The sequence below is a fragment of the Ursus arctos genome, unplaced genomic scaffold (genome assembly GCF_023065955.2).
Source record: "Ursus arctos isolate Adak ecotype North America unplaced genomic scaffold, UrsArc2.0 scaffold_11, whole genome shotgun sequence".
Lineage (NCBI taxonomy): Eukaryota > Metazoa > Chordata > Mammalia > Carnivora > Ursidae > Ursus > Ursus arctos.
In genome coordinates, this window is record NW_026622775.1 from 42,596,765 (window position 1) to 42,624,374 (window position 27,610).

Below are 27,610 nucleotides of genomic sequence, written 5' to 3' on the forward strand. Positions count from 1 at the left end.
AGAGGCTTTGGTGCAGTTTGGTGTATATATAAAAATGGTGCGGGTGATTTATATATGCTGACTCAGTAATTATATCACTAGCTATTATCTTACAGAACTACTCATTATGCACACTAAGATCAAGGGTATTCATTCCAACGTGGTCAATAATAACAAGTTTAAAAAGGAAAATTAAATTTCTTCAAGTGGAATGTTTAAATCAATAATGGTGCATTCACACTATAGAATACAATATCATTGAAAACAGGTAATGTACAGACCTGGGCAGGGGGAGAGATCCTTCAGTATACTGGTTAAGAAAACAAAGGAAATCTCAATGGATAGTGCGATACCATTTATAGATACCAAGGACTGTCTTACTCAGTTTGGGCTACTCTCACAAAAATACCATAGACTGAGTGGCTTAAACAACAAACATTTATTTCTCGCCGTTCTGAAGGCTGGGAAGTCCCAAATCAAGATACTGTGCCTGGTGAGAGCCTGCTTCGTGGCTCGTTAGGGCACCAGCTTACTGCTGTATCCTCACCAGAAAGCTCTATAGGGTCTTTTTTATAAGGATACTAATCTATTTCACGGTGATCCAATCACCTCCAGAAGACCCCACATCTTAATACCATCACACTGGGGTTAGGAATTCAACATATGAATTTGGTGGAGGACATATTTAGTCCATAACATTCTGCCTAAACACAAGTGTACCAATAAAGCCTAAATATGTATGTGCGTGCGCACACCCACACAGGAATAGAAAGAAGAATCACATCAAATTGCAATGAGATATGATGTGCATTGTCAAATTGTTCATGAAATAACTTCAGCAACTAATGTATTTACCTCAATCGTTTGTAAGTGTAGTATTAATATAATTTGACAAACCAAACATTTTTGGGGGGACGCCTGGGTGGCTCTGTTGGTTAAGTGTCTGCCTTCGGCCCAGGTCATGATCCCAGGGTCGTGGGATCGATTCCCACATCAGTCTCCCTGCTCAGTGGGAAGTCTGCTTCTCCCTCTCCCTCTCCCACTGCCCCTCTCCCTCTCCCGCTGCCCCTCCCCCTGCTCATGCTCTCTCTCTCTCTTTCTCTCAAATAAACAAATAAAATCTTAAAAAAAGAATTTTTGGAATTGATATATTTTGTATTTAGGAAAGAAAAATTTATTTTTTTTCAAAATACTAGAAAAAAAAGTTTGACAAAATTAGCTTTGTCTGGGGTAAGCAGAATCAAGCAATGATTTACAACAGGTGCCATCAAGATTTCCCACGGCAGATATCTCTGGGTGTTTATCAATAGGGGGTGTGGGATTCTACAAGATTGAGACCCACTGCTCTGTCCTTCCTGAGAAATCTCATCCATTAATCCGGCCTCGAATACCTCTGGTCTAGATCTAACTTTTTCCTTGGTTCCCGTATCCTTGAACGGTTCCCTAGTGCCTGTGCATTACCTGGCAGAATAGAAGCTAAATTCTTAGCTCAGTATTCAAGGCCCTCCTCCAACAAGGAAGGTGCTGTTCCCCACATGACCAAACTCTTCCCCATCCCACACCCATACATCATTTTTTCTACACAGCAGCACCAAACCGCAGTACTCTCAGAACACACTGCACACTTTCTCACCTTTAGTTCTGATCTCACTGTCCATCTGACAATGTCTTTCCGTCTCCCCTGCTTTCATTCAAATCTCATTCGAATGATTCACTTGAAGCTTCTTCAAAGCCCCACTCTCCACCCCTCACCCTCTTCAGGATGAATAGTCTCTCTTCTGCACTCTTATGGCATTTCTTTTTTTTTTTCTTCTTCTTTTAAGATTTTGTTTATTTATTTGAGAGAGAGAGAGCAATAGAGAGAGAGCACAAGCATGGAGGATAGGGATGCCCAGGTGGACCTCCGATCCCAGGACCCATTGCTCACGACCAAGCTGAAGGCAGCCGCTTGACCGCCCTCCTACGACATTTCTAAGCGGAACTCTAGTGTCTCTAGTGTGGTACTTGTTTTCTGACACTTCACATTCCAGTTAACACGGATATTTTTCCCCACCCCAAAAGGAGCACCCAAAATATTTGATCACCCAAATAGGCAACCACAAGCATGTATACAAAGAAATTAACCAAGATTCATTTTTGTAATTGTAAATATCTCAAGCTAAAATTATACATCATTCGTATAAGAAATTATCTCTTATTTACCCACTGTCAGTCAGCTTCAGACCCATTCTTCTATCCTCTACTCTGTAACGCTGTGTGGCTGTGGGTCAAAAAACCATTTCCTAGACTTTTTTGCCAACTGTCTTCCAGTACATTCTGCAAATACGGCACACCACTAGCAAATCACAAGGCAGAGAGATAGGAGAAGCCAGTGTTTGTTCTCTCTACACCTATCTCTCCCCATCCTTCTTAGCTGCTCCTGGGGCTGAGTCCGTTCCAAGTAAGGCTGCCAGATTGAGTAAATAAATACAGGACACCCAACTCAGTTTTGAATTTAAGGTGAGTAAGCAATGAATAGTTTTTATACTATAGGTATATTTTACATAATATTTGGAATATACTAAAAAGTTATTTGTTGTTTATCTGAAGTTCACATTTAACTGGGTGTCCTGTATTTTCTCGGGCGTCACTAATTACAAGGTCTCAGCATTTTAATGACCTTCCCTTATGCCAGTGTCTGCTGGGTAGTGCCCATTTCTGAGTCTCTGAGGATTTGGCTGTGTCAATTAGGTTGATTTTTACTTCCCTGACTGACAGCTTAGGATTCAGCTTTCTCCAGTGTGCTGGTTACCACTTGCCGGATGCTTTTTGTTTAGTTTTGTTAAGTTTTGATTTAAATACCAGTTAGTTAACAGACAGTGTAATATTAGTTTCAGGTGCACTTGTTTCCAAAGTGTTGTTCCTGTTTTCTCTCTTTGCTCATTCCTGTCCCTGTGCTTTTATGGCTCAAACAATCAAAAACAATCCTATTGTCATGTTAATGCGGTTTTGAGAAGGAGCAAAAGCAGATGTGTATGTTCGATCAACCAACTTTAAAGAAGTCTATATACTCATTAAATACGTTCCCGCGAACTTTTTTTTTTTCTATTTTGGCCATTTTTCTACATCAGCGTGTTCGAATTTACTGGGCTTTTTTAATGGCAACGTATTATTCCCTGTGCCACAGTATTCATGCACCATAACTTACTACTAAACTCATTTTTATTTAATAAATTATAAATTGTTGTCAGAGCTTGAGAACTGGAAGATAAAGACCAGCTTTTTTTTCATGAATGTGTCTGGATGTGAAACAGTGATGTATGGGTGAGGAAATAGCAAATAGATGTGATTAGCTGGGTGATATTTTCTATTTTGACTGCAAGTAGTTACTAGTTCCCAATGAAATGGAAAAGTAAAAGAGTTACTTTAACCTCTACCTTCATACTTGAGTCGGTATCCTTCTGGATCTGTATTAAAATAGATTTTTTTATTAAGATGATGCTATATATTCTGAATATTTTCCCCAATATTCTGTGGCTATCTTCCTACAGCAATGAAGTGTCTACTATATTCTTTTCAGAGAAGCATATTTTTACTGAAAAACATGTATCAACCAGTCCTCTATTCGTGGGGAGACGCTTTTATACCAAAAGGTGTACATTAGAAGGGTCTATCGTCTGGCATGATGATGGGATGATGGTGATAGTTTATACATATGAAGTGCTTAATATTCGTTGGGCACTGGAGTAAGCCTTTTTACATAGATTATGTCTTTTAATTCTCACAAGTATCTTATATATTAGGTAAATAATTTACACAAAGCCATATAGCTACTGTAACTGGGAACACAGAGACTGTGCCTTAACCAACATGCAGTACTACGTCTCTTAGAGAAGCCAATATATATGCAGAGTGAAAAGAACTATTAGCTCGATAATTTTCTTTTTTTTTAAGATTTTATTTATTTATTCTACAGAGATAGAGACAGCCAGCGAGAGAGGGAACACAGCAGGGGGAGTGGGAGAGGAAGAAGCAGGCACCCAGCAGAGGAGCCCGATGTGGGGCTCGATCCCAGGACTCTGGGATCACGCCCTGAGCTGAAGGCAGACGCTTAACGACTGAGCCACCCAGGCGCCCCAGCTCAATAATTTTCTGAAGTGGCTTTTGGCACGCATACAGCCAGCTCCTGTATCCTCAGAAATGTTTAGCCCTGGTGTACGACATAGCATTGCGTAGTAGCTTATTTCAGTTGTTTCTACTGGTTGGTTGGTTGGTTGGTTGGTTTTCTGTAATCACAGCCCAAAATAAAAATTTTAACCTATACCAAGGGGGTGAATTTTGCTTTCTTCGTAAAAATCATATCACAACCTAAATATTTGTAACAGTGATGAACTCTGATTAAATGCCAAATAGCATTTGCTCGTTTGCTGAATAATATTACCTCTCAGTTTAGTACCAGAATTTATCTGATAGGAGCTACATGAATTATGGTAAAGTGTCTAGAAGAATAAATCAGACTCTGTAAGGACTTTCTTTACCAAAATCATTAAATTGTTAGTTAGCCCCGAGAATTATGTATAGGTACCAAAGAATCTTTCCTAAGTAGTGGTTAAAGTCATTCTCTATAAAAACTTGTATGTTTTCCTTAATAAAGTTAGCCGTAGGCTTTAAAAATAAATAAATAATATAAAAGGGTCTATCACCTACCCAAGACCCTATCCCATTTCAAAGAGGTAGCAAGGTTATTTCTTATATGTCCTTCAACATACACCTACCCAGTGGTGTTTATACTGGTAAATTACACATTTAGATGAATCTAAATAAATGTTGCACTTAGACTACCACACAGCTTTTCTATTTCAATATAATACTGAGATTTTCCATATCAGAGCCCAGACTAAATTTCCACATAATAACCATATCTGTTCCTGAGCTCTCTATTCTGTTCTGACTTAACTGTTTATCTCTACATGTACTTTATACCTGGTAGGATAGACACTTCCACCTCTCATGATTCTGCTTTCAAAGACTTCTTCAACATTTTGATATCTTTTATGATATAAATTTGATCACCAAATTGTAAACTTCTTCCAACAAAAGTCACTGAGAGTCTGATTGGGATGACATTAAACTTATATATTAATTTTTATGGAAATGGATATTTAAAATTTTGGTTTTTTTCTTCCAGGGGCACAGTGTGTCTTTCCATTTAATAAGACCTTGGATGGAGTTTTATGTATTTTGTTCATTTATATAGAGTTTGCACATTTCCTTGTTTATACTATAGGTTGTGTTCATGGTGTGAAAGTAGTTGTTTTTTACACAACATACAACGTTTCCTTGCTGTTACCAAGGGAAACTATTAATTTTCGTGTACTTTATCTGTCTTGTGTGGAATCATCTTACAGAGTACTTTCATTCGTGTCAACAGTTTTTCTGTTGCTTGTTTTATATGATTTATCTACATACCATTATTATTTGATTTTCCTTATTTCTTATTTTTTCTCATCCCATTAGTTCATTTAGTTCCCAGAACCACACTGAAATTTTAAAAATGAGTGCAGACATCCTTTTATTATTCCTGACTTTAATTATTCCTGTGCCTGCCTCTATGCTCCACTGTGAAGAATGATTTATTCTGCAAGAAATTATTGACGTATATCCTCCATTCTTTCTCTCAGAAGTCTGGCCTGACATTTTTCTTGAATTCTGTCAAATGATCTTTTGGCATATAATTAGCACGAGGATCTTGTTCATCTGAATTATTTGCAATAAAATGCTGCCTAACATTTAACCACTATTGCATTGCTGAAAATGGAATCATGCTAGGTCAAAGTCATGTTTTCCTATTTCTTTACAGGCAAATAATCTGAAATTTCCACATGTCCTGCTTCCTTTTCACACAGAGCTCAAGATTTCACTGCCACTGTGATGTCTAGCCTTCGGCTCTGGGCCTGTGGGCAAGACGTGAGTCCCCACAGGCTGCAGGGAATGGCTGCCACTGCGTGAGCTCTCCCTCACGTAAGAGGCTAGCTCCGCAGTGAGGCGTGCGGAAGCTCCCAGCGCTTCCTCATGCTTCCTTCACTCTGACTGGTCCTCATTTTGGGTGGGGATCTATTATGCAAAACCTTTTCATGATAAATGATCTTATCAAAATCATCTTGTCCAGGTTAACAGAAACCATTTTTTAAAAAGCTTATTTATATAAGTAATCTCTATACCCAGAGTGGGGCTCGAACCCAGGACCCGGAGATGAAGAGCCGCATGCTCTTCTCACTGAGCCAGCCAGGCGCACGTATTAGAAACCAAAGGGATCGAGTGTGTGCCTATACTATGTGCCCAGATGAAAATGATTGGTTTCTGGCTCTGAGCCAACTGCAGTCTCAGAGAATTTCACAGTATACCCTGGACTACGTTCTCCAGTTTCAGGTGCCGGACCAACCCTGTTGCAAGGTCAAGCCCTTTTTCATCTCCCGGAGTCCGAAGTAGGTGGGGTAACAGAAGCCTAAATTTAATTCCAGTCCGGCTTATCCAGTGACAACGTACGACCAGTTCGTCTATCCATTCCGCACTCGTCTGCCTAAATAGTCTCCACCCTTCCAAGGACAATCCAAAACTGAGTTCCTTCACAAAAATTGCCCTTCTGGAACACACTACCCTCCCCCTCCTGGAACATTCGCAGGATATAACACCCATTTAATACTTCATTTTATGATTCTGGTGGAAAGAAATCTCTTATGTTCTTATTCAGTCTTTCTATAAACATTTAATATTTTGTTCCCTGATTATAATTCAGCTAGGAGAGTAGATACCACAACCATAATTTTGGTATTTTCTACACCACCTATTAAGTGTGTATGAACTAAAAAGAAAATGTTCAACAAATACGCAAGTATCCTCAAATCAGTAATTTTCTCTCCTCCTAAAATCTCCCAAACCTCCAAATCCTTAAAGACTTTAAGAATTTATAAGAATCCGAGTAACAGATATTAATCTATAAATATGCATTTCCTTAACTTTAAAGTAAATTTAGACAGATGATGGATAGAAAAATGGATGGCAGATGAGTAGGTAGATACATAGATACATTTAAGAATATCTGCGTTAAGCACTGAATAGCCAGAAACGTATACGGACTGAGGCCACTGCTAGAACCAATGCTGTCAGTTCAGGAGAAACATAAATATTTGCTTTACTCTTACCCTAAAGTGCCCTTTAAATCAATGGAAAGTCAACCCCTATGGGAATTAATGAGAAATTATAAGCCAGTGTCATTTCCTAGCAAGAGAAATGGAACAGAGATTAAAAAAACCAAAACCAAAACCAAAACTAAAACAAAAAGAATCCTGGGCTCTCACACTGGCTTCCTGTTATCATGCTTTGAGCCCACTAGGCTGATTCTGCAACTGTAAAATGGGAATATTAGTCTAACTTACTTCTCCAAAGTCTTGAGGGATCATATGTAATCACAGAAAAGACAGCTCTGTGTAAAACATAAACATGCAAGGCGTCATTAACATGAGAGACTATGACTTTATCAGATCCACTTCTCTTCTTTAGCCTAGAGTTAAGTCCAGTAATGTCTCTGTTTTTCTATTGTAAACAATGCATACATACTTCTCACATACACGAGCACATTGATGGCATAAATTCTTAGAACTAGAATTTCTGGGTTAAAATTTGTGATTTTAAGTAGTATTGCTAATACTTAAAAAGTTCTCACCAATTATTCCTGTGGAATAATTCTGGACCAGCACAATAGAAAATTACTTCCTACACCACCTCTACATATATTATTACCACTTTTTTTTTTTAACTTTGACATTCTTATTGGTGAAAACCGTAGCTTTTATTGTAGTTTTAAACTTGAGTTTAAGTACGATTGAGCGTCTCATTTTAGGCTACCTGAATCATACATGTAATTATCATTTGTGTTTGGGTGTATTTCTGGACCCTTACTCCATTCCCTTGATCATGTAGCAATACAATATTAGTTCCCTCTCTCCCTTTTTGTGCTTTCAGGATTATCTTAGGTGTTGCTGCTTTTAAAATTTTCTATAAGACCTAAGAATCAGCTTGTCCAGTTCTGAAAAAAATACAATAGGTATATTGGGATTGAACTAATTTAATAGAATTTAAAGGGAAAGGACACCATGAAGTTTCTAACCCAGGACTGTAATATGCTTTTCATTTAACCAAGGCTTCTTTTCTATCCCTAAAGGAGGATTTTGAAAATTTCTTCATACAGGACTTGCACACTTCTTTTTAATTTTATTCCAAGTCTTTTGGCCATTTTATATGAGGATTTTTTTTAAATTTTTTCATTAGATCTTAGTGCTTATGGATTTCTGACTTGTCAGTTCTGTACCAAGCCCTTACTGAATATACCTACTAATTTTAATAGTCTTTCAATTCTCTTAAAATTTCCAGGTGTATAATCAAATTATCTGTCAACAATGATGTTATTTCCCTGCTTTCCAATTATTATACCTCCACATCTTCTAAAAGACTTCCAGAAAAGTTAGAAAAGTCCAGAAGTCTTTAAAAACCTAGACACTGATTTGCACATCCCTGTCTTGTTTCTGATGTTAATAGGAATATCCCTAGTATTTCCCAATCAACAACTTACCATAGGGTAGAGTAGTTGTATTTAACCAAATTTTAAAAATATCCATCTGTTCCTATGGTAATAGTTTTTGTTTTTATTTAATTAAGTATGGATTTCAAATTATATTGAAATGCCCTTTACCATCTATGAAGATGCTTTTTCTCCTCATATAAACCAGTATGATGAATTATATTACTTCCTAATAATGAAACTTCCTTGCACTTTTAAACTTTAGATGAGTGATACTTGATTCTTTGCCTTTAGTAATGATTTTTCCATCAATATTCACAAGCAAGATGAAATCATTTCATTTGTGCATCATTGGACTTGGATATTTTTTATATACTCACATTTTAAAACACATAAAAGCTTTATCTAGACCCTATAAAAATTTATAGTGCATTGAAATTAGAATTCCACTTTGAAGTTTAATGCACTTAGTGATATGTGCGGGTGGTAGTGGTACGGGTTAATTCCTCTATGAACTATTTCATCTATGATATTTAACCTATTTAGGTTTTCTGTATCTTCTGGAATCTGCCATATATTTTTCTTTAAAATTAACCACTTTATTTTGCTTTTTAAATATAATGGCATGGAATTGGACATAATTGTCTCTACCCCTTTTGTTTTTGTTAGGACATTTATGATTCTTGTATTTGTTTCTTAATTTATCTACTTTCTATTTTTTGTACCAAAAAAAATCAACATTCAGGCTTACTATCATCTTTTTTATTGCATTAATTTATTTCCTATCAACTCCTTCATACTACTTAAATTTCTTCCATTTTTCTAAGAACAATGTTTAACATATCTATTTTTGGACTGAAATCAGTTGAGAGAATGGGAAGTGAGGAACATGGGAAGTTATGAACACTCGGAGTTTGTCTATAAAAGGGAATAGAGAAGTACGTGCATACTTAGAAGGGAACATTAGGTCCAGTGATACTGTACATTTGGAATTGATTTTAGGTGGGTAGAGTTCACCCTTTGCAATAGGAGGCAGAGGCATTGACTGTACAAATATGTATTGGGTCACTACTAATGGCCCACTTGAGGTATGTGGTCATAAAAAATGAGTCCCGTCAGCGCAGCGGTTTTCCTCTGGTAACATTCTAGAGCTTGGGTATGCGTAAGACTGGCACAGTAAGAGAGCCGGGCTTATCCTGGGTTGGGGTTCTGTCAAGCAGGTTAAAAAACAAAAAACAAACAAAAAAAAACCAGCACACGCTTGAAATTCTGCCTAAAATTCCATGGGGTTCATGAACACATGGTAGATGAAATTTTTGCAAGAGAATCCAAGAACACCATAAAGAAGTTAGCATGAAGCAGGGAAACGGATTTCTTAAATGCTACTCAGAATCTGATGCTTGTGTATAATAAACAACAGCTGAAGCTCTGCTGGGCGGAATAAAAGCTGTCTTTCTCACCTCCTTGTACTAGCAGTAATTTCTTGTTGGCCTTTAGGAATGGGACCCTATTCACCTTTTTTCCCTCCTGTTAGAAGGTTGTATGAGAATCTCTCAGGAATGCAAGTGCAGTGGATTTCTTTATTTAAGCTTACAAAATACATGCTTATAGAAAATTAAAACATTATAGAAATATATAAAGCCAATCATGAAAGTTCTCCCACAAGTTTACTCCCTCACAAAGCCACTGGTAACAACGTGGTACGACTATTCCGTTATTTTATAGCATTAACAAGTTATTCTACAAAAAAATGCTTCAACTTTTTTTTTTAACCTAAGAGCAAAGTTTGGACATCTTATTAGTCCAGAGACATTCTCACTCTTAATGGATAGAAATAAATTGCATGAAGGTACCATAATCTATTAAACCAGTCCCTGACTGATAGGACATCTGAGCTAGTTTTCATAATTAAAGAACAAGGTGCAGTAACCTTGCTGGTGTACACTTGTCAGATGATCCCTAGTAGGCAATTTCCTAATCTTTTTAATGAAGAATCAGCCAAATGGTTTGAGCATTTTCATATACTCTGAACCCCCCCAAAAGGTTATAAAATTATACTCCCACCTACAGCATGCAAGATGGGATATGTGAGATTTAGAAATGCTTATTCAAAATTATGGTGTCATTTTTTAATTTGAAAAAAATCTGTATCAATTGTTCTTGTAACTGTGTTTTCTAACTACAGAAAGTGAAGGTGGACACATTTTCTTGACTGATAGGGAATCAAGATCAAGATCCTAAGGGCAGGGTTCAGAAAACTCATATTTACCACAAGGAATAGGTATCGGCAACTTAAATAACACTTTTCCAGAAAGTCTTCCAAGACCGCAGCCCTTGCTTGCCACAGCTTCAAATACCTCCACTGGTATCTCATTAATTCCTCCAGGTTTTGATGCCTTATGTTGGTACCCTACTGCTTGTGGAATAAAACCCGAACTCCAAATGAGCTTTCTCCACCACCAACCAGCTGTACTCCTTAGTCCACTGCAGCAGACAGTTCTTGGCTCCCACAACACGTCCCAGTTTCACAGGTCTGGTTTCATTCACTGTATGCCTCATCCTAGAACACCAGTTTCCCTCTCTGCCCTCTCAAGCCTCAGCTCAAATACCCCGGGCTCTAGGAAGTCTTCCACAATGCTCTCTGGAAAAAAGCGATGGTCGTTCCCTCTGTACTATTTCAGCTCTTTGGCTGCGTCTCTATTACAGCATTTCCGTAATAAGCTACTTGGGTCCTGGAGGACAGAAACGTCTTGTTGGCAATCTCCTCAACAGTATCCAGTGCAGAACTCTGTAGAACATGCACTCAAACACTGTTTGTGGAATAACAAGACTTCAAATCCTTTAATCCCCAATTATTAGTCACAGATACTAGTTCTTAAAGGACTAAAACAAAAACAAAACCCCTTCAAAAATGCAATTGCTTCCCTTGAAACAAGTCCTTATTACAATAAGCAGTTTCATAAGTTTTTTTTTTTTAAAGGTGTCTTTTAATAGAACTGCCATTCTATCTTTAGTCATGTTCAACAAACCTACATATGCTTGATATCTGCATCTAACTTCCTAGGATCTCTATTTATTTTGGAAATAACAACACGGGGGAGGCAGTTTATTGTAAAATATGAAGCAGGAATCAGGTAAGCATGTGAGTTTCTGCTTTATATTCCTAGCCTGAGCACAAAATGACTGGATATCCTCATCAACACCAAGCTTTTTTTTTTTTTTTTTTTTTAAAGGGGGGGTAGCCATCATGAAGATAATGCCATTAAAATCTCTTTCTCTTGATAATTTCTGGCTTCCAGCTGACTGGATGAGTTTCTTCTGTCTGGAAATAGAAAATTAAAGAAGTTAAAACAAAGTATTATTAATTTGCTTTATATTAATAATGCTCTTCCTAACAAAAATAAGGCATCTACTCTAAATTACATTGGTTGGCATTATGTATTTAGCAGTTCTTTAACAATTTTAGGAATAGCTGACAAACTTTTGACACCATCTGAACCTAATAAAGGATGAATGGGTTCACTACAAATTCAGCTCATGGTTTTTCAACTCAAGTAAAATTGCTATTTAGGTATCCTAATAATACCGAAGCTTATGATTGTAAAATTAATTTGCACAGCAATTTATTTGTTTGTGGTTATTCTTGATGTAAGATTTTCCCAATAACTGCAGTAAGTAGGGATAAAATTAAAACAGTCGATTTGCTGGCATCAATAAAACCTATACAGAAATCTATGAGGAGACATTATTTGAGATGAAAAATACTTTAATACTATGAAGATTATTTTCCCTTCTGATAATTTCAGTAACTTTAAAATAAGAACGCACTTGCAAAACTGGTATGGTTGATTTACTTTACTTCAAAATGTATGTGAAATAGAGAACTTACTGCTGTATCATCCTCTTTATATACTTTAATGGTTTTATCAGCTTCAGCTGTTAGTAACCGACTTTCAGATTGATCAAAAGCACAAGCAAATATTCCTGATTCACTGTCCAAAGATCCAGGCTGCACAGCTGCATGAACTCTCTGGAAATTGTAGCCAGTTCTCCAATCCCAAAGATGCATAGTGCCATTGTCAGCTTAAAGGAAAAAATCTAATTAAACGTGGTATCCTTTCAATAATTCAGCTTGGCAAAGATTTAAGCACCAACCATCAGTCAAGCACCGTGACCATAAAGACTAAACAAAGTTATAAAACACAGGCACTTAAGCTTCTCTTAATATTGGTTTGTCTAACTTTCATTTGTGCCTAATTCAGAATTTATTACAGAGCTCAAAAAGCACCACAAAATGCTATCTGGTTCCAGAATACACAAACCAAAATTTAGGTAATTCCCAGCATGAATAGGTTAGATTTATCATGTAGAAACTCAAAGACGACTCAACTATGAAATATGCTACATATATTACAAATATGCATTGAACACACATAGAACACCCAAATACACATTAATCAGGCAAGTTCTGCTATAATATTTAGGTGGGATGGCTTAGAAATTTTACAAATGACTCATTTACTAGAAGGAAAAATGACAGACTAAAACACATTTACTAAAATCTTATTTTACCTCCAGAAACAAGTACTCCATCAGAATTCACTGTCAATGTGTTAATAATAGCATTATGACCAGAAAGATTCTGAATAAAACTTCCATCAGGGAATTTCCACTGTTTTATATTATCTGGAGAGCCAGATGCAAACGTATAACTGAAATAAAATGAAAGAGAATTCGTGCCTAAGTAAACCAAGTTAAATAAAATGGTGAATTCAAAACAGCTTTTTATGGCTGTATCCTACATGTGTACTTATGGGTCTACAGAGTGGCAGCAAAATATTATTGTTGTACCAAGAGGTAGAAATATGAAGACATTTGTTCCAAGTCAAATCAGATCTTCAAATAATTTTCAATGTATTTTAAGTCCTAGATTAATGTTTCTCATTTCCCCAGTGCTCTCCACTGAGCTAAAACAACAAATGTACAAACCCCTAAATTCACAGGAAGGGCAAGGGGTTATGAAACTATTCTGGACAGAGCAAGAGAGGGAGAGAGGGGGGACTATAGGAAGACAGGAAAAGAAGGAAAGAAACAGAGGGCAAGAAGAAGAGAGAGAAAAAGGCAGTGGCTGAGAGGAAGAAAGGGAGCGAGGAAGACAGAAAAAGGGAGGGAGGAGGAAGGAAATAATGGATAAGGGGGAGAGGGAGGACAGAAAAAAATATCCATGTGACCAGAAGTGTCAGGGGGATGTGATATAAGAAACAGGTTGTGATCTTATGCTCCACCTCTATGAACACCCTGATTATAATGTTCAGAGTTCCTATTTTTTTTCTATGCATACTAACTTCCTCCTTAAGAATTAAACTATTCTATGTGCACCTCAGTATCCAATAACATTTCTGTCAAACACTAAATCCATCTTCTATTAGCCTCTACTTTGACGTGCAGCTTTTAGCCATGGTTTATTCATATTGTCTCATCTGACACTATCATTTTTCACTGTGTGGAAAATTTTCCTCATCATATATATATAGGTCATGAAGCAAAATACTCCATAGGGAAAATGAAAGAAATGCATGTTTGTAAGTGGCAAGGCCTAGAAATGACAATGGTTTAACAACTATCAAAGTAGCACTAATGTTGGTATTTCTATACTTATTCTAAAAATGGAAGAAAAAAGAGAAGTTAATTAAGAAAATACACTTACTGTCTTGGATGTAAAACCACAGCCCTGACTGATTTTTTGTGATTTGTTAATGTGACTCTTGTTTTTCCAGCCACCAAATCCCATAATCGTATTGTAGTATCATGGCTTCCTATAATGAAAACACGCATCCACAAAATACAGATCAGGAAAAATAATGCAAAAATTAAACATAACAATATAAAAATCAGTCTTCCATTGACACATATATAGTAAATGAAAGTCATACCAACTCCTGGCTAATTACTTTACAGCTCCAAACTTTTAGGTTGGTTTTAAATTAACGCTTAAAAAAATGCAGTAATGCCTGAAAGCACTGTCAACTGAACAGCCAGAACAAATGCTAAGAAATACAGCAAATACATAATGTTACCCCTCGTGGAGGGGAAGGAAAAAAACGAATGATTTTTAATTAACAAAATAGATCAAGTAAGGAAATTATTTTCTACTCTTAGAGTAAAGGTCCTTTATTAATCTTACCATTAGCAAAACAAGACTCAAACCAGCTCTAATGGTTATCGGTCTGCGGGTATTTTGTCTTTTGGCTTCAGTTTCCTAGACCAGTAATTTTGATACTATGAAACAATGTCTAGGGGCGCCTGGGTGGCACAGCGGTTAAGCGTCTGCCTTCGGCTCAGGGCGTGATCCCGGCGTTATGGGATCGAGCCCCACATCAGGCTCCTCCGCTATGAGCCTGCTTCTTCCTCTCCCACTCCCCCTGCTTGTGTTCCCTCTCTCGCTGGCTGTCTCTATCTCTGTCGAATAAATAAATAAAATAAAAAAAAAAAAATGAAACAATGTCTGAATGTATCTAACAGCACCATTTTCCAGTCAGACATTACATGATACACATGTGTATAATATATTCTATGATATGTAAATATATTCTATGATATGTAAAGAGTATAAGATAAAAACAGTCAAATGCAATGTTATCACACTAAGTTTCAAATGCACACAGAAACAATGTACCTCTGTAACAAAGCGAGAGTCATGGTGAATATGAAAAGTTTATGTAAAGTTCATGTATAATCATAATGCATTCTGCTCAAATATACTGTAAACTTAGGAAGTATCAATCATACCAGTAATAATTTGTGGTTCTGCAGCTTGACACCTCACTGTAGCAACCGCATTTGTATGTCCAGATAATGTATGTACACTGGCTTTAGTTCTCACATCCCAAATCTAGAAAAACATGAGACATACCGTCAGAGAGAACATGTATTCATCTCAGGCAGGTAACTAGACCAATTCGAGGCTGGGAATTTACCAGACAACTGTGCCTCAATAGAATGAAAAACTGTTTTAAAGAAAGAAAACGATCTGTAAACTGGATAGGGATTGTAGAGAGTAGGCAGCTAACAGGAAAAAAAAAACAACAAAAAAATAAAAGATCAGGGTACTGAAAGTATAAGAATGGGTATAATGAGACTACTAAAGGAAACAGCTAATGGAAAATGTAGTGATGGAATGGAACGTGTGAGTGTCCCATTTCAGAGGCAGGGCACTCCCAATAATAAACGGGATGAGGCCACAGGACTGAAAATGAAGGTGAAAAAACATACAAGCCAAGAAACTGAGGGACTGGGCTATTGCTGGTCAAAGCAACTATATTTAATTCTCTAACAAATAATATATGACTCTCTATTATCAAATATACATAGTATAAGAAACACACAGCTCTACTCCATTTACCCGGGCAGTTGAATCTCGACTACAGGTCACCAGCACATCAATTGTTGGGTGCAAATCCAAACCATACACTGCACTAAGATGTCCATGATAGTGCCTTATAACCTAAAAATAAAGCAGGAAAGTTAAAATCTCTCTAACTACAAAGAAAACCGGTGATTCATAATGTTTTAAGTCCTTAACTCCAAGCTTACCTTATTATATTCAAGATCCCAGCATTTGACTTGTTTGTCTTCTCCACAGGAGAACAGGTAAGGGCTCCGCGTGCTTACTATCACACCACGCACTGTACTAATGTGCCCAGTTAAGGACAGTTTTAATTTGCCACTAGCCAAGTCCCAGATCTGCAATCAAAGAGTATTTAATTTTTCTTGATTATTCCAAAGCAAATTTTTAGATTCTTAATGTTAAAATTAAATATTCAAAAAGTGAAAGTTATAGAGATATTAAACTTTAAAAATGTGCAGAATAATCTCCCACCAATCTCCTCCCTTGTTAAGCAGGGAAAAATAGAACTAAAAAGCACGTTCAGACTCGGAAAATATTTGCAGTAAGTGACAAAATCTTAACGTATAAAAGGATATCACAGATAATTAAAGTATGAATATCATATTAACCCAGGCAAGGATGGCAACAACTTGGAAAAAAACCAAAAAAACAAAACCCTATAGAAACAACCTAAATGTTCATCAACAGATGAATGGATTAAAAAAATGCGTATATATATATATATATATATATGTGTGTGTGTGTGTGTGTACACACACACACACACACACACACACACACAAACACACTGGACTATCATTCAGCCTAGAGAAAGAATGAAATCTTGCCATTTATGATGATACGAATGAACCTCAAGTGCCTTATGCTATGTGAAGTCAGTCAGACGGAGAAAGACAAATACTATGTGATTTCACTGATATGTGAACTCTAAAAACAAACCAAGCTCATAGATAGAACAGATCAGTGGTTGCCAGAGGTTGGGGTGGGGAGTGGGTGAAATGGGTAAAGAGTACAAACTTCCAGTTATAAAATAGGTAAGTCAGGGGGATATAATGTTTAGCATGGCAATTATAATTAATAATACTGCACTGCATATTTAAAAGTTAAGAGAGTAGATCTTAAAAGTTCTCACTATAAGGGAAAAAAATTCTGTTAACTATGTATGGTAACAGACGTTAACTAGATTTTTTGTGCTGATTTCACAATATATACACATATTGTATCATTATGTTGTAACCTAAAACTAATATTGTATATCAATTATACCTCAATAAAAAATAAATACATATTGAAAAAAAACTAAGAACAGTTTTATTAGGTATCAAAAAGTTCAACCCCACTAGAAATTTTTTATGGACAGTTTTTAAAAGATTAGATAACCAATTCTGCTTAACATGTTAGTAGATATTTTTAAAGATACACAATCAGTGTGCTGAAAAGGATCCTCTCATACACTGCAAGTATCAATTCAGCCATTCTGCAAAATAATTTGTTCTTGGGTGTCAACTTCAAAAATGTTTGACCCGTTAATTCCATTTCTGGGAAACTATCATAATTTAAAACACAGCAAAAAGCTTTAGGCACAAAAATTACAGCATTACTTGTGATAGGGAAAATCAAGAAACTAAAAACTTTGATGTCTAACAAAAGGAAGATTATAGAGCATCTAAATGATGTATCATGAAACTAAAATAGGCCTCTGATATATTAACTGGAAAAAAAGCAGAGTACAAAATTACCTATCAATCATGATTTTTCATTTATGTATTTTTTTTAATATTTGAGAGACAGCGTGTGCGCACAGGGGAGGGATGGGTGGAGCAAAGGGAGGAGAGAGTCTCAAGTGGATTCCGTGCTGACTGCATAGCCTGATGTGGGGCCCAATCCCATAATCCTGAGATCAGGACCTGAGCTGAAACCAAGAGTCGGTCGCTTAATTGACTCAGCCACCCAGGCACCCTCATCATGATTTTTTAAAGATACACATTTATACACACAGGAAAAAAGCTCAGAAGGAAATGTAATGACACATAGGCACAGAAATAAATCATAAAAAGAAACTGGGTCAAATTATCTGACAGTGTTGGATTATGTATGGGTCTGTGTTCTTTTATACTTTTCTATATTTTAAACATTTTTTATATATAAGCATTCTTGAATTCTGTAATCAGAGGAGATACCAAGGAATTAGTGTTAGGTAGTCAGTATGTACTGCTTGGAAAAACCTGTTATTTAAATACCACTTTCCAAACATTTTTATTTGGAACACCGAACTGATAGAGTAATAAATTTTACTCCATACTCAGGTCTAAGAAATCAGAGTAACTCCAACAGCATTTCCCACCTAAGAAAATAAAAGATTACATTTGTGTAGCAAATACAAAATCATAAATTTTTTTTCTTTCTCTTTCCTATTACCTTTATAGTTCTGTCAGCAGATCCAGTTACAAACCACTGATTTCCAGGTTCTACAGCAATACAGCGAACCCAGCCAAGATGCCCACTGATCACCTGTGTAAAACAGAAGGTAGAATAAGCAGACTCATTACACGAATGTTAAAGTTTATTCAGTTTCAACTCATGACACATAAGTCAAGTTTGAATAGCCCCTCCTCGTATCTTCAAATACATTTATAAAATTATTTGACAGATTTTAGAATGATAAATATTAAATTACCTTCAATCAGTAAATAGATACACACAAACTACGATGTATCTAGACAATGGAATACCACTCAGCGATAAAGAGGAATATATTAATACATGTGACAACTTGGAGGACTCTCAAAGGCATGAAGCTGAAGAAGGCAGTCAGTCTCAAAAGGGACATACTGTGTAATTCCATTACATAACAAAATTAAAAAAAAAAACACAACTACAGTATGGAAAACAGATGAACAGTTGCCATGGGCACAGAAGGGTATGACTACAAAATAATAGCACAGGAGTGTTTTTTGAGTTGATAGAACTTCTGTATACTGATTGTGGCAGTGATTACCCAAATACCAAATTACCCAAACACATCTCTTAAAATTTATTAGGTCTGTACAACAAAAAAAGTCTATTTTAGTGTATAATTAGAGAACTAAAATTCAACATATATATATTAAATTATCTGTGGCTATGGTTTTCCTACTACATACATTTCATTTCAGATTTGGTACATTTTGAATCATTTTAATTTACTACAACTGAAAATATAAACAATAAAGCCAAAGAAATACCATTATATGTTGTTCTTCCTCCTGGCCTTCTTATTAAATACTTCAAACACTTAGAACATTTATTTCATCTGTTCTCCACATTTTAATAGCTTTCTGTCAACATTTTACTCTGTATTTTACAGGAAATATGTGCATGGCTTTTACTTAAATAAGTCTCTCCTAAGATGTCTTTTAAGATTGTGCCTAAAACCCTTCCCCCATCCCACCTCAGATCACTTTATTGGTTCTCATATTCACTCCTTTTCTTCCTTAGCTATTCCTTTTTTTTTTTAATGCATCTGTGGTTTTTTTTTTTTTTTTTTAATTTTATTTATTTATTTGACAGAGAGAGAGAGACAGCCAGCGAGAGAGGGAACACAAGCAGGGGGAGTGGGAGAGGAAGCAGGCTTCCAGTGGAGGAGCCTGATGCAGGGCTTGATCCCAGAACGCCGGGATCACGCCCCGAGCTGAAGGCAGATGATTAATGACTGGGCCATCCAGGCACCCCCTTCCTTAGCTATTCGTGGGCTCTCAGTAAGTGGAAAGCAATCATCATTCCGGCAGTGGAATCACATACAGATTCACTCACCCTGTAGAGTTTCCATGGTGGGTGCCACTGGGGTTTCGGCATTGTAGGGGCTTTTTTAGCCATCAGTGCAGAGTTCTTGGCATTGCCAGCCTCCATAACGACCTAGATATAGAACAGATTACATTATCATTAAAGACATTATACCTAACATTTCATGTTCATTCAAAAAAGAAAAATTCAGAAAAGGGGATTTTGAGTTTTTTTTTTTTTATTGAAGAGGAAAAGACAGTTAAAATATTTGCATAAATAGAAAATGTTGGCATAACTAAGACTTCTAATCAGAACTACATTTTCTGTTTGTTAATTTTAATTTTAAAAATCAATTAAAAAAATCTCAGAGGCAGAACATTAGAGTTAAGAGCACATATCACTGTGCACGGGTTCATAAACCCTGCTCTGCTAATTACTAGCTGACTGGCTTTAGGTAAAAATTATATAATCTCTACGACTGCTTTGTAAAATGGAAATAACAGTGCCTACCTCAGACAGTTACTGTGCAAACTGTGTTACTACTCTGTACCTGCTCTACGTAAGCTCCTATTATTATCTGAGTAATTGTAAGTGGATTAATGTCACTGCCTTTCATTGTTACATTTTAACATTATCGACTTCATAGTAAAAAAACCCCTATTTATATCCCCAAAATATAAGTAATATTTTACTTTTTTAATTTAAATTAATTAACATATAGTATTAGTTTCAGAGGTAGAGTTCAGTGACTCATCAGTCTTACGTAACACCCAGTGCTCACTGCATCACACACCCTCCTTAATGCCCACCACCAGTTACGCCATCCCCTCCAACTCCCTCCCCTCCAGCAACCCTTAGGTTTGTTTCCTATAAAGAGTCTCTTTTGGTTTGCCTCCCTCTCTGATCACGTTTTGCTTTATTTTCCCCTCCCTTCCTCTATGCTCCTCTCTCTCGTTTCTTAAATTCCACATGTGAGTGAAATTAGGTAACTTTCTCTGACTTATTTAGCTTAGCATGATACCCTCTAGTTCCATCCACGTCGTTGCAAATGGCAAGATTTCATTTTTTTGATGGCTGAGTAATATTCCATTGTATATATATCACTCTTCTTTACCCATTCATCTGTCGATGGACATCTGGGCTCTTTCCATAGTTTGGTTATTGTGGAGATTGCTGCTATAAACTTGGGGTGCAGGTGCCCCTTTGGATCACTACATTTGTATCTTTGGGTATACATCTAGTAGTGCAAATGCTGGGTCATAGGATAGCTCTATTTTTAACTTTTTGAGGAACCTCCATACTGTTTTCCAGAGTGGCTACACCAGCTTGCATTCCCACCAACAGTTTAAGAGGGTTCCCCTTTCTCCACATCCTCACCAATATCTGTTGTTTCCAGAGTTGTTAATTTTAGCCATTCTGACTGGTCTGACTGGTGTGAAGTGGTATCTCATTGTGGTTTTGATTTGTATTTCTCTGATGCCTAGTGATGTTGAGCATTTTTTCATGTGTCTGTTGGCCATTTGTATGTCTTCTGTGGAGAAATGTCTGTTCATGTCTTCTGCCCATTTCTTGATTGGATTATTTTTTCTTTGGGTGTTGAGTTTGATAAGTTCTTTATAGATCTTGGATACTAGCCCTTTATCTGATAGAATTTTTGCTAATATCTTCTCCCATTCTGTAGATTGTCTTTTGGTTTTGTCGACTGTTTCTTTTGCTGTGGAAAAGCTTTTTATCTTAATGAAGTCCTAATAGCTCATTTTTGCCTTTGCTTCCCTTGCCTTTGGAGAAGTTTAATATTTTAAAAGGTATTTTAGCTGATGTATCATCTACTGTTAGCATCCATCCATCCACCCAAAAAATACTGAAGTCCATAAGTTCCTACCACCAAAAACCTTATATTACCTCCTCCTCAGGAGACAGAAAGCCTGGGCAGAGCTCTATTAACAGAGGTGAAAGAAGAAATGTGGTGGGAAGACCACAAATTCATTCATTTAGCCTGCAGTTACTCAAGTGACAGCATGATAAAATAAACTAGATATTTTCAGTTACCCTTTTTATAATTACTTTCACCAGTAACATTAGCTGCCATTTACTTAACAAACAAATAAACTCCCATATTTCCAAATGTTCATTTATAAGATACTACTTGTACAGCCTGTGAATATTACTAATAGCACTCAACTGAAAACTGTGTAAACCAACCTAGAGTTTAAAAAAAGAGATTTTCATACCTGACACATACTAATACAAGTTTCAGAACAGCATTCCTTTTATGTTTAATAGTGGACAATAAAGAATAACATCACACTATATCAAAATAAGTATTAGATACAATATGCAACAGACACAGAATTAAGATTTTAAATTCTAAAAAATATGCAAACTCACTAGCAACTTATATATTAGGGCTATGAAATATTAACTGGCTCAGTCACCTGCTATTTACTTTAACGACAAGCAAGGAAATTTTTCATGTATTTAATATTTAACCTAAGATTCTTGGGACAAAGGGAAATAAGGCAACAGGTTCCCCAAGTTGGAAACCTGCAGCGTGATCTGACACAGAGAAACTTACTGAAGTCATCCCTGTAGGCTGTGAACGGTCAGAAGCCCCCGGATGTCGGTATTCACCTCCAGCAGGTGCACTACGATTTGCATCAACCCTGAAGCAAAAGAAATATCACATTCTAAGTAATTAATTGTCTCCATTCATGTGTTGTGCAGAACCAACTCTTTAAATTTTTGTAAGCAGTGATAAAGGAAAATGTCACATAACACCTAATTATAAAGAAATCTTAAAATGAGAAAAAAATGCAAACAACGAGTTATACTTTCAAAACCTCTGTAATTATAAACATAATACTTCATACCTGGTCTGAGAAGAAGGTAATGCCACAGCTAATGACTGTGCGGCTGACTCACTTGGCATTCTTTGGATCTTAGTATCTGCTGTCAAAGCAACCCCTGTTTAAAAAAAAATTCGATTCCTTTTAGTAGCTACCTTTGATTTCATTTACATGAGTTTAAAATAAAATACTGGAAGAAAACATGTGATTATCTCCAGGTGGTGATATTACAAAAATTTCTCTTATGTTTTATGTGTCTCTTATTTCTAACTTTTTAATAATAAATATAACTTAAAACCACATAACTCAAATTTGATTTAATCACAAGCAGCTTGGTATTAACACAGCCAAGATAGTAAAGTTAAATTTTTAGTATCTTGGGACATTACTTTCAGATATAAAAATTAAGCAGTTCCCAAAAACTAACAGAATGTTTTCAAGAATAAATGTAAATTATTAAACAAGAAGCACCAATTTGTCTGTACTTTCAACATGGTAAATCCTATCTTCTAAAATTACTAGAACCTAGGTATATTAAGCTTTTTGTCCTCCACCCCATTATACTAGCCACTCCATTTATGTGCCAACTCTCTACACACACAGACATCTATTAGACATTTCTATCATACCTGCTTCTATACTAACACTTGTATCGCTTTTGTAAGTTTAATGATAATAACATGTCTGTTTAAACCTCCATATGAGCATGTTTTAGCTTGGAGCAGCCTTACTGTCTTTGAATTCCTAGCACTGCACCTGAAAAAATCTAGGTGCTTAAAAATGTTTGCTGAATGAATGCATATGAAACTGAGTATTAGTTAATGATCATCTAAAAAGCTCTGCTTGGATGCCTGGCTACTGAGCTTATCTTACATTTTATAGGCAATTACAATCATATTATTGGTTCATTCATGGAAATGTTTCTAAGATATTTTCAGTATGTAATAACTCACTTACCAGGTCCTGGTGGATATGGATGTGTACCCGTCACCAAATATTCAACTTCTTGTCCTTAAAAAAGGAAGAGGAATCATCATTACCATCAATGGCAAATTAATCATATATACAAGTATTATCTCTTTTAATGAATATTAAATTACCAACTGAATTTCTCAAATTTTCCCAATTAAACCCAAACTTCAGAACCAAGATATACTGATTTTTGTTTTGACTTCTGAGGACCATGCACACAGCTATTTCCTTGACCATTTACTAATATGATGTCAAGAAAGCTGTATAATTGTAATGGTGTGTAGAGAGATCATCTTATTAAGTCACAACCCACTCTCTGTTTTTTCTTCCAAGCAAATGATTTCTCTGTGGAATCTTAGACTATCTTTATTCACTGCAATTTCAGTGCTTAATATCACGTTTCTGAATGATAGCCAAAATAGATAGATGGTCTTTCCATGGGTTAGATATTTTTCCTTTAGTCTCCACTGTGATCTTTTCTATATCCTAAGAATTTCTGCCATTATTATTCTACCACTTTTTTATTTCCTATAAGAAAAAAACCCACCAACCAGTAATCTCAACTCACTACTCCAATGAGAAAATCAAGACTTCTGTTATAATACCGGTATAGTTGTTCAATAGGATACGGTGCTAATCAGTCCTTTTGGGACAGGCACTAAAACATTTTATTTTTCCATTATTAAAATATAAGTCCTGACGTTTCTGATAACGCATACTCACCTTGATTGGCAGGATACTGTTTATGACCATATGAATCTGATGCATTCTGAGGACATTTCTCTTTAAAATTTTCTTTTGAAGTAGGCATATGCAACACAGGACCATACTCATTACGCAGCTTGATTGCCATTTTCCGTTTGTGACTATTTAAAAATTATGAACATAAGAATGTATCTTTGAGTGCTTTAAATATTTTCACCAGTGGAAATATATTCATAGATAGCCAAGAAACACAAGTCCTTAAATAGCTTAGGTTTGCCTAATCATGTAGAAAAAAATTCTATGAAGTCTTTAAAGTTAAATAGTATTTTAAAAAGCTCGAAATTTCCAAGTGCATTTCCACACTTTTGTTCACAATCCACCACACAGCATCCATTAAGTCTAAGTAACATTTTAGTTAACCAATAAATATAAAACCTTTCACTATAAATTATCGAGGGTCTAATTTAAAAATATATAAAAACGAACATACCCTTTTAAAAACCTCAAAGTCAATATACTTTCCTTCAAATGTGTAAATACAAAAATACAGAAAAGTTTCTATCATAACCTTTACTGGATGTATCTAAAAAGATTAATTAGAACTAATCAAAGTACTTAATTAGTCCAGTATTTTTTAAAAGAAATGCACTTATTATATTAATTTTAAGAAGAGCTCACTTTATAAATTAAATATAAATGCTTGTCTTAGGAATTAAGTAGATTTTAAAAGAAGGGTAAAGGACAAAGAAGGAACACTGCACATAATGCAATCCCAGACTGGAGCTGGAGATGTAGAACCAAAAATATGCCACCACTCAAAAATCTTCATCATACTAACGAGAAAAGATGGGAGTAGAGGTACTGGCCAGGTACAATTTCAGCTCAGCAAGGCTCTGAGAGCAGCGGGAAGCTGAAAGCACATACAAAGTGATTGATTATAAAATATAACACCTAAAAGGGACTCTCCTAATTACTGGGTATTTATAAATGCAATTAATTAATGGGTTTTTTTTTTTTACTGTGAAAGACAAGGCCAAAAAAAAGTTAAATCAGCTTAAATCATGCCCAAACACCATTCATTACTGAAGAGATATCCTATGTTAGTACCACTCACTAAACTTTAAAGGTCCCCCTCTCCCTGCTCTCTTCCCCAAAATTAGACGTTTAAATATTCTAGCAACTGAAAAGGAACAATACCTACCTCTCTTCATCCAAAGGCACAGGTTTTCCATTATCAGCTACAAACATGTCATGGGTTCTCTTCAATGACCTGAACACAAGCGTGTGCACAGAATGTTTCTGTACCTCCTAGAAAGAAAGAATATAATCACATATCTAGCTACAAATTACACATATCATAACCTAAATTAGAGTCAAATTAGTTATATACTTCACGTGTTTGAATATGTAAAAAGCTTTGTACCACTCACCACAGCTACTGGTAGCAAGCTATAGGAGTCAAGTTCAGAGAAGAGGAGGAAACTCCTCATTAGCAAGAACCCCAGGTATACCAATTAGTGATGCCTGAGCTTAGTCATTTATCAACAAATATTTACTGAGCTCCTACTATGTATCTGGCAGGTACTGTGCTAGAAGCTAACAAAAAGAATGATGAAATAGCAACCATGGTCCCAGTTCTCAAGAGAAACCAAAAATAAGCAACACATCTTGATAAGTGCTATGAAGGAAACAAGGAGGGGCTGAGGCGGAGAAAGAACTTAGGATAGTTATGAAAGATCTCTCTGAGGTGTTAGTTAAGCAGAGAGTTAGCCTTGTGCAGAATGAGGTAAGAACAATCCAGGCAGAGAGAAAATGCCATGTACACAGGAGTTTGGTAGCTACAATGATGGCAGGAGCTGCAAGAGAGTTGTGTATGTTCCATACGAAGGTGGACTGTGATGCTGAGGTGAGGTTCCAAGAGCAAAGTCCAGATCAGGTTAAGGATTTTTTTTTTAAGATCATTGCAATAGTCTACACTTTTGCTCTAATAACATCAGGCCAATAAAGGATTTTAAGCAGGAAAAAACATGATCAACTTACATTTCTAAACAGATCAATTTATGGAGAGGGGGAGAGTGTAACAAAAATGGAAGCAAGAACACCAGCAGGGAGCCAGCTAATGCACTTGTCCAAATGAAAGATGATGTTGGTCTGAATTAAGGTGAAGACAGTGGATACGGACAAGAATCAAGAAATACTTCTTAGATAAGACAGACAAGATATTTCTTAGATAACAGAACAGCTGCTGCATAACTGGAAAATGTCAGGTTTTCCTGGGGAAGAGCTGAAGGAAGGCACAAAGTTAACACCAGAGAGGACTGCCAGTCTTTTAGGGCACACAACCACTGACACTACTCTGCAGACGGCGAATTCCAGGGGACCAGAAGCACTGCCTGCCGGGGCACTGTCGAGCTCAAGGGTCAAATAAGAACTGTAGAAATTCTCTCAGGCTTCTCGCCCGGGGGTAACCTCCAACTAGTGCTCCCAGCCGGCCTCCCTCTATCCCTGAAAACCTTACGAAGACGCTTCCCGGCCTCGGCCAGACAGCCTCCCTTCGTAGCCTCTACCCTCCCCAAACTCCAAACACTCTCGTTCCCCCACGCCAGCCGCCAAAAAAACCATTCTAGATGCGAACGACCCCTCAGCGCCCGAGTGCCATTTTACCTCGACCATGATGCTGCCGTGTAACGCGCCGCTCCAGGAGACAAGAAACGCTAGTCAGGAACACAGGAACCGCTGCCACAACTGTGCAGTCCCTTCCGGAACTGAGCGCCGCGCCGGATGTGACACAATCCGCGCACGCGTACTGGTCGCCCGGCGGCCTTCTGGGATCGAGGGGCGGGCCTTTTCCTCGGGGGCGTGGCTTCGGCCTGAGTTAGGAGGGTCTTAGCACCTCGTACCTTAAGGGTCTTGTTCACATCTCCAAAGAAGTCTTGGAATAACGTTTTCTGCCTTATTGTTAGACTTAAATAGTTTGATTTAGGGATGTGGTTGTTTGCGCTGTATTTCGCGAAGCTTAATCCTTTTTTTTTTCCCCCAGCGAATCTAAGGAATCAGTTCTAGGGGGGATCTGGTGAGAGCGAATCCCGGTCAGCCCCCAAACCTTTCAATGGTCCTGTCCTCTTTGGGGCTCATCGATGTGATTTATGTCGCCTGCTTCCACTACTTGGCTAAACTTGTCTGGAAGGATTTTGACGCCTTTGTAGCCTTAGCTCCCGGAAGCAATTCCACTTATACTGTCCAGTTAACACTTGTTGAGGGAATATTGTGGAGTAGTTCCAATTTGAGAAAGTTTACAAGATTTTTGTTTTAGCATTATATGGCAAAACCCCAAATTTATTTTACGCTGCATATATTTTTTTTAATCTTTCAAAACTGCAT

At 36.7% G+C, this 27,610-nt stretch overlaps 1 protein-coding gene across 2 annotated transcripts; it reads right to left on the bottom strand.

Moving 5' to 3' along the window:
• Positions 1-10,098: 10,098 nt before the first annotated feature.
• On the bottom strand, positions 10,099-27,017 carry PLRG1 (pleiotropic regulator 1). 2 transcript variants are annotated; one of them, XM_026499505.4, is made up of 15 exons: positions 26,894-27,017; positions 25,431-25,537; positions 24,248-24,390; positions 23,510-23,563; positions 22,577-22,670; positions 22,282-22,369; positions 19,737-19,838; positions 18,363-18,455; positions 16,130-16,279; positions 15,939-16,040; positions 15,326-15,428; positions 14,244-14,352; positions 13,109-13,248; positions 12,426-12,619; positions 10,099-11,858 (listed from the first exon to the last, which is right to left on the bottom strand). In XM_026499505.4, exons 1-15 carry the CDS (start codon positions 26,900-26,902, stop codon positions 11,799-11,801), a joined length of 1,548 nt encoding a protein of 515 aa, XP_026355290.2. In that variant the 5' UTR covers positions 26,903-27,017; the 3' UTR covers positions 10,099-11,798. The 2 variants fall into 2 exon arrangements, with proteins under 2 accessions (XP_026355290.2, XP_048068256.1); XM_048212299.2 differs by lacking the exon at positions 26,894-27,017 and adding an exon at positions 25,068-25,139 and having other exon boundaries at positions 25,431-25,520.
• Between the last annotated feature and the right edge of the window lie 593 nt (positions 27,018-27,610).